This window comes from Chaetura pelagica, unplaced genomic scaffold, assembly GCF_000747805.2.
Source record: "Chaetura pelagica isolate M959 unplaced genomic scaffold, ChaPel_1.0 scaffold45, whole genome shotgun sequence".
NCBI classification, from domain to species: domain Eukaryota; kingdom Metazoa; phylum Chordata; class Aves; order Apodiformes; family Apodidae; genus Chaetura; species Chaetura pelagica.
Genome location: NW_009953217.1, coordinates 5,123,149 through 5,131,312, shown reverse-complemented (window position 1 = coordinate 5,131,312; position 8,164 = coordinate 5,123,149). Strand labels below are relative to the sequence as shown.

General features: G+C 40.9%; 1 protein-coding gene across 1 annotated transcript; it reads right to left on the bottom strand.

The window, feature by feature from the left end:
• Positions 1–1,548: 1,548 nt before the first annotated feature.
• On the bottom strand, positions 1,549–8,024 carry UFD1L (ubiquitin fusion degradation 1 like (yeast)). The gene is made up of 11 exons (XM_009997659.1): positions 7,889–8,024; positions 7,112–7,144; positions 6,172–6,293; positions 5,697–5,827; positions 5,440–5,512; positions 4,679–4,747; positions 3,729–3,794; positions 3,394–3,441; positions 2,930–3,018; positions 2,073–2,154; positions 1,549–1,674 (listed from the first exon to the last, which is right to left on the bottom strand). The coding sequence occupies exons 1-11, from the start codon at positions 8,007–8,009 to the stop codon at positions 1,600–1,602; spliced, it is 909 nt and encodes a 302-aa protein (XP_009995961.1). The 5' UTR covers positions 8,010–8,024; the 3' UTR covers positions 1,549–1,599.
• Positions 8,025–8,164: the final 140 nt, after the last annotated feature.

The window sequence follows — 8,164 nt, the reverse complement described above, 5'->3', positions numbered from 1 at the left end:
CTCAGAGAGGCTTTTCTCCTTTCCTTCTTGTGTCAGGATGAGTGGCTGGAATTTTCCTCTCAGCTGTGCTGACACAACCCCTTCTCCTCCAGCGTGGGAGGGGAATTTGGCCCGCCGATGTTACGCGCCAACCTTAGCTCTGTATCATGACACAGAGTTTCTATGGAATCTCAGGTCACTTTGCAGGGGTTAATTCATCTTCACAACGCAGCTGCAAGGAAACTGAGGTTTTACTGTTCCTGATTTAACGAAAGGGAAACTCACACCCGGGCAGTACTTGCTTTTCCTAAGGGTGCACAGAAAACAAGCAGCGGATGGGGCCTGGGAGGGAACCCGGGCACCCAAAGCCTTTCCCTTTCTCCCGGTGCTGCAGAGCTCCTGCCCACACAAACCCCTTCTGCAGCATCATTTTACACCAGCCCAAAACGTAATTGTCTTTTACACTTTACTCCCAGGTTCTGCAGGACACGTTGGGGTGTGCAAAGACTGATGAGCTAACAAGACAGCCATCAACTCCCAGGCTAATTCACAGCCATACAGGCTCTGAGGAGGCATTGCATTGGAAATGATGTTCATGGCAGGAAGCCATCCAAAACTCCCATTAAACTCCTCTGCACTTCAGCATGAGCTGATTTGTGTGGGAGCCGATCTCTTGACAACCTGTGACCTCCACACCCCCACCACCTCTGCTACACAAACCCAAGCTCTCACCACCCCAAATCCCCTCATTTTCCCATGAAAACCTCTGCTGTGCTGAGCAGGAAGTGCTGGAGAGAGGCCCCAGAAGGTTTGTTTTGTGTTTTTTTTTCTCCCCCAAAATAACCACACCAGACACAGGCTGGTGACCAAGGAGCCTTTACTTGATCTTGCCAGAGGGAACATGGTAGTCTGGCCCAGCCAAGCCTCCAAGACCACCCCCAGCATTCAGAGGGTGTGCAGGTCATCACTGACCCCTTGTGACACAGCAGAGGACTGGCAGTGGGCAGAGCAGCTGGGCCTCCCTCCTCCCCAGCATGTGTCACAAGATTGCTACAGTATGTAAAGAGTATCTGAACTAGTAAAAGGCATGTTACTAATTATAAAAAGCAATTGCAGGGGGGGATTGCTTAGAATGAGTTATTATCCAATATCTGAAGGTAAGATCAAAGAGACTCCCTTCCCAAAAGTCCTTAACAACCAAGTATTAGCCTTCATCTGCACCACACCAAAAAGCTTACCCGAAGTTGTGGCAAAAGATACAAAGAGAGAGGAAAATACCAAGCACAGAGCAACATGAGATCATCACCACTCGGGATGTAAGAGGGGAGGATGCAGTGTAAGAACTGGACCTTTTAGTAAGGTAGAGCTTGTTAGTTTTACTTCTCAGTTTATCTGAGATCTACTTTCTCTGTTCACAACAAAAAAAATACCTTCTGAACTCCTAGAGCTTAATTTTCAATTGAGCCAACCTGACAACTTCAATTTTAAACATGAAACCAAATCCAGTAGAAGTGTTCCTGTGCTGAAAAAACGATCCCATCTCTCAACTGCAATAACTAAGGTCCAATATGCTGCAATTGTTATTTTATTTTTCTCCTAACTGACTCACAGAACCACAGCTCAGGGTTTTCTCCCCTTCTTGCGCAGGGACTGGCCTTCTCCTGAGAAGGCAATAAACCGGCTTCCAGATTCATCCTGGAGAAAGGAAAGAGGGAAAAAGGTGGTTACCTCTTTGTTCACTGCTTGTGAATGATCAAAGCTGAACATTCCCCCAGATCAGAAACTGACTGTAGGTATTTCACATCCTTACATCTACATATTAACCACTTTATTCCTGAAAATTAAGTATGAACATTTCAGTGACATTTCAAGCACTGACTTATTAAACTTGTATGAGGCAAATCTTTTTTAAATCAGCAAGCAAGGACACTGGAGGTTGCATTCAGTTAACTCAAACCACTTACTAACTACTACCACCTTTTAACAGAAGTGTGCTGTGAAAAATCAAGTATGGAGAGAGGAACCACAAATTTGGACAGCAGTTCTATTGTTCTAATTCTGTGCAAAATTATGAAGCATCCAACTTTGTTTACCTCTTCGACTTTCTTAACCAGTGGACGCGAGTTTCTAATGAATGTGATTCTACCAATCTTGAAGTCATAGTTGGGAATTCCTCTGGAAAAGAAAGCATAAAAATACTATTAAATAATATTTATGCCTAACATCCAATTGAACAGTGAGACCTATTCTATGTCTGTCAGTATCGTACCAAACTGGCTGTAAATTTTCTTTACCAAATAATTCTAGAGTGAAACCACTGAACTATTTTCTGAAGGTTGGCACACACTGCATGAAGTAAATTATGAGATTCTAGAGCTGCTATAGAAGCTTGGCTGTGGGCAAGTTTCCACATAGCCTGTGGTTTCCACACGACCACGGACATGGTTTTCCACAAAGATTCAAGTTTTATTGTGACAGGTGTAAATGACAGAACACCACGGGAAGCACATCCCTGTGCAGTTCCAGTAAGCCTGACTTTTCTAAATTTCCCTCTAAGGAAAAAAAACAAACCACTAACCAACAAACCCATACATGGCTTGGCTTTGGTTATCCATCCAACTCAAAAAAGATTTTGCTCTACATCAAATTTCACTGTAGAAAACTGGCAGGGTTCTGTACATCACCAGATCCAGCCCAGTCTAGACCTGCTGCCTCTTCCTGCTTGTCTGCTATAGAACTAGAGTTGAATAAGTGAGTTTTGACAGCATTGATTTAGGATCTGCCTCTTAAATAATCAGGGACACCACAGTCCATCTAGAAGATTATTTCTTTTCTAAATGCAAACTTATGACAAAATTAGCTTGCTTATATTGCAGGAGCAGAAATAAAACCACAACAAACCTCCACTCAAACATGGATCCTTCACTTGCTGAGAACTGAACAAACGTACCTTCGAATGTCTCCTGGTTTGATTGGTGAGGGACTAGGCTCAACACCTTTCTTCTTGCCATCCAGTCTGTTCCCAGATCCTGAGAATGCCTATGTATAGATAACAAGTTTTAATTTAACTATATCTTGTATTTAAAAGCACACTGCACCAGGAAACTATATGCTGTAAAAGCTTACTACCATGTTTATTTAATTATATCATTCAGCATGTTTCTTTTTTGGTACATATGAGCTGATGAACCCTGGGTGTAAGAGCATGTTTCAGCCTCCCATTTATAGACTGCCCTTGTAAAGACAGCATATCAGAGAGTTCCTGGCTGTAGGCACCACAAAACATTGCCAGATAATGGCCACTTAAATGACCACCACCTCTAAGAAGAGGTACTAGTAATTCTGCAGTTGTTTCCAACAACTTTCCCTCACCATTTTACAACATTCAGAAACTAGCAGAAATAGGGAACTTACACGAAATCCTAAGTCACTCACATAACCACTGTGGTCTGCTTCAACATCCTGTGAGGGAAAAAAGAAGTCAGTTCACTGTGTTCATGTTGTGATATGCAGAACACAGCAAAACAGTTCCACATATTTCTGACTAAACAAAACTTCAGAACAATTCCTTTCCAAAATCAACCAGTAGTAAACAACCATCTCCAAAGTACCACAAGCAAAAACATGTGGTAAGTAAAGTTTAAAGTCTTAAGAAATTGTTTCAGGAAAAAAGAATGTTGGTGATCACTACTCCAACAGAAGCAAGATTTAAAAGGAATATATTATTGAAGAACAGAAAGTTAACCTACTGCAGTCTCTTCATGTTGTGCACTTCTTTCTGGTTCTTTGTACCCCAAAGGAGCATCAAAATCCACCTATTTACACAAGAAGCATGAAAGTAAGCTTTTTTTTTAAATCTTAATCTTTATACTACCGTCCTACTTTATACTACTATTCCTCAAAACTCCACATCTATCACTCCATTTTGATCCAGAAAAAAACAGAAAAAACTGAGGTTTGCTTGTTAAACATTTAAACTCAGAACTAAAAAGACTAAAGCTCCCAATAATAAGTCTTAGTGTGTAACCAAAATAGAACAGTAAAACAGAGCCCCACAATAACCTTATTAATGTCTATAAATACCTGAAGGATGGATGTCAAGAATGAGCCAGTCTCTTTTCAGTGCTGCCCTGTGATAGGATGAGCACCAAGCTACAACACACGAAGTTCCACCTCAACATGAGGAGAAACTTATTTGTTGTGAGAGTGACAGAGCCCTGGGACAGGCTGCCCAGAGAGGCTGTGGAGTCTCCTTCTCTGGAGGCTTTCAAGACCCATCTGGACACGTTCCTGTGTGATCTGCCCCAGGTGTTCCTGCTGCAGCAGGGGGGTTGGACTTGAGAGGGACTGGACCTTCAGAGGTCCCTTCCAACCCCTATGATTCTATAATTGTATGAGTAACACTGGAGTTTGAATCCAGACAAGGCTGCTAAATTAAACTCAGATCACAAAACATGTTGAAGCAAAACATTAAATTCTAGGCACTACAGTCACCTGATGGTACATAAAGTTGCAGTTCAAGACTACAGATGTGGTACATGGGGCACTCTCAAATGACTCAACTTCACTATTCCATCCAATTTTTACCTCTCCTGTGGTATCAGAGGTGGTTGGTGTACTGAGCTACCACTGAATGAGATGCCCTCTCTTTTTGGGAGGACACAGTATAGGCAGAGTTTCCATATCAGCTCTCACTTACATTCATATCACATTCTATGATGGACACAGCCTTGTCTGGTTTGGTCTCCATTACTCGAAGCTCATAGATCTGAAACAGCAATGAATATTTTAAGATTGCAGATGAAAGAGCTCAACTTGTACATTTAAAAAAAAAAACACAACGAAAAAAGTGTATTTAAACGTTTCCCTTCAGATAACCTCAAGAAAATTGAAGTGCTCTTTACATTGAAGACTGTCTACTGCAGGCTCTCTACAGAACTTGAGAGCAAATATTTTCAACTCAAAAGGTTGGTATGTGCTGCAGCCAGAGAACCTACCTTTTACCATACCTTAACCTGCATTTTTGGAAAACAAATTATTAATTTAGGATGAAGCCTGTCCCTTGACTTGTAAAAACATCAACAGCACAAAAATTTACTTTCCCCAGAGTCAAAAAAAAGCAGGTCTGGAGACTTCACTGATCCTTTTTTAGCTCCAACACAAAACAGATAATAAAATCTACCATCTGGTAGATTTTCAACACCACTGCACAGCTCTGTGTTGATTGTTTTAGCACCAACATCCAAAAACTGAGCTTAGTCTACAATCCCAAGTGATCAAATGTGCACATGTGCTGCCAAGAATGCTCATCTATAAAATCTATTCACAAGACGTAGTCAAAGGCTTTAGGTGGTCACAGTCCACTGAAATACAATGTACTTTTTTACATGGGGCAGATTTTTTTCCTCAAATTGATGGTATCCAAACAAAACTTTTATGAAGTGGTGTTGTATACTGTACCTTTTCATTGTAGTTGATGGCAATAACATCCCCAGTAGTTAGACAAGCAAAGTTTCTCAATGCATTTTCCAATCTTCAGAGTATGTTAAGATGAAAAATTTGTTTGAAATGCAACATCAAATCTTTAGAGTTACTATGTTATACAACTCTGACCCTTGCTCTCTCAAACGTGGTTTAAGTCATCACTACTGTAGACAAGACATTAAGACATCTCTGTATATTTTGTCCCATACTCCATAATTGAACAGGAAGGATACACAGCCTTGGGATTGGTGATGTCAAGAAAATCTGGACTCTGTGGCTGAAATTTTGAGTAAGTAGCAACTTGAAGATTAACACTCTCCACTTGGACAAGGCCTCCCTCTTCCAGCAGCAAGTTCTGCATCATCTGCAAGAACGGAAACAAAGATACAAACCACTTATCAACATGACTGATGTTTTTAAACCTCTTTGCATATACCTGTTTTTGTTGGGGACACCATCTGCCTTGAAATGCACCAGTTTACCATGGTTTAATTTCAGGAAGAACAGTCAGGTGCATCTTAAAAAGTAGCCTGCTTTACTTAGTTAAACTCTCAAGGAGGAAAACCTGAGCTGTGACTGAAAGCTGTTTTGGGAAGATGACTAGTGAAGACAAGCACTCTCAGGAAACATTCTGCCTCTTTAATATTAAACTGGCACCTCAGTAATGCTACTCTTCAGGTTTTGACAGTTCAGCATGAGACAACTCACCCAGTGTGGAAGGTAACATATGCCCTCATCAGCCACAAATTCAAGCACCCCACAGTGTGTCATTCGGTCTGAATTTTTGTTGGTCAGCTTAAACAGCATTGGGTAGGTAATATTAAGTCGGCCTGGTGAGAAAGAAGAAAAAAATGTGTTTGTTTAAAGCCACTAAGACATTTCTGAAGCTTTTCCAGATTAAAGGTTTTAGCAAGAGACTGGGCCAGTCTACAGGAGAAGATTCCTGCCACACCATCATTCCAACTGCTCAAAACTACAAATCCAAGAGAGAATGCAGACACACTAGTGCTGTATTGCCACCACATTAAGAGCTTTAGATGCTCCTCCAACGTTTCCCCAAGCTCAAAGATGAGCAGACAGTAGGTACTGGCAGAAGAATTTCTTAATGTTATGTCCTTATGCTATTATCAGTTAGCTTCCACCTAACAGATTATAATTGGCCCTGCCTATTTTAAAATTAAATCCTGACTAAACAAATTCTATTAAGGCAAAAAACTCAAGTTAAACTCTTAGTTAAAAAGGCCAGTAAAGACCATTTAACCTATTGATTGAGTTAGCCTTTTCACCATTTCAAAGCTACCATTTATTTTGTCTTTAAAATTAATTTTACTCCAGACAAGAGCATCCAAGAAAACCAGGTTGAGATTAAGAATCTATTGGATTAACTGTAACCATTATACTGAATATTCTATTTATAGTTAATACATATTGATTCATGCCTCAGGGAGCCCAACACTTCATACATCTGTACTTGAAGGCAGACAAGCCTCTTTAATTCTGACAAAGTACTTCCAAAATGCACTTTTTGAACTAATTAGTCTCATATTCTTTATTTAAGTTAGATTTTCACAACTAAAATATTGTGGTATTTACTTATGCATTTGCTCATATTCTAATGTTGTTTTTCCAGAATAAAATATTCACTTACTGAGTTGATCCAAAGCTGATGGTGGCATAATTACTGCAGAAATGAATAAGAACATAAGATTAGCAAAAATATGACTGCACAAAGAGCACACAGCATACAATTTTATCATTCCTTTCTCAAAAATTGCCCTAATAAAGGACATTCTAAGAAAGCTTCTTCAAAGTAATTTTTATGCAAGAGATGTCAGTAGAATCAATGATGACAAATACAGGAGTTTGCACAGAGATTTCAGAATTCAATCAGAATAAAATGATAAGGTTTTATAATACCTAGTGATAAGGTAAGATAAATAAATAAAACATTTCCTAAAGGTAGTTTTATTTGTTTGGGCTTTATTGTTGCTCTTACATCGATACCAACTCAAAACAACACAGCACTAGTCTTACAGCATGAAAATTAAACTGGCAAATCTATTCCCTTTGTCCAAGCCAAGTGAGGTACAACGAGGAGGGGGGGAAAAAGTCCTTCATCATAAGTTTCCATGGCTCATAATGGGGCTAAGATTTTAACAAAAGCCCTCAAAAAAAGAAGAACGTATTTTTCTAACGCTCATAAACAAGGACTCGCTCGGTGAGTTTTTTAATTACACATCAATGACCTAAAAGCTCCCTTCCTTCGTAAAGCCCCACCCAGGGAGCTCTGCCAGCTCCGCCCAGGAAGCACAGAGAACGTCTAAATGCTGCTCGAAAAGGTTCCTGCAGCCAAAGTTGCACTGCTTGGCATTATTCACAAACACTCTCCCAACAGGTTATTAGTCAAAATAAAACATGCACATACTCTTCCCGCCTTTCTCCACATCTGACCTGTCATTAGGACCGGCAAGCATGGACACCGAGAAGCAGCGGTACTGGGTGGAGAAGCGGTTCTGGAAAACCCGCGGGATGGGGTGGTCGAACATATTGAAGGAGAACTGGGGGAGAAGGAACACACAGAGGGTGTTAATAGGTACCCAGAGGGTGCTGGAGTGAAAGCACCGCCTGAACTCTCAGCCAGACCGAAGCTGAGCTGATCGGCGCCGGCCCCGCCCGGCCGGGAACCCCGGCCCGGCCCGGG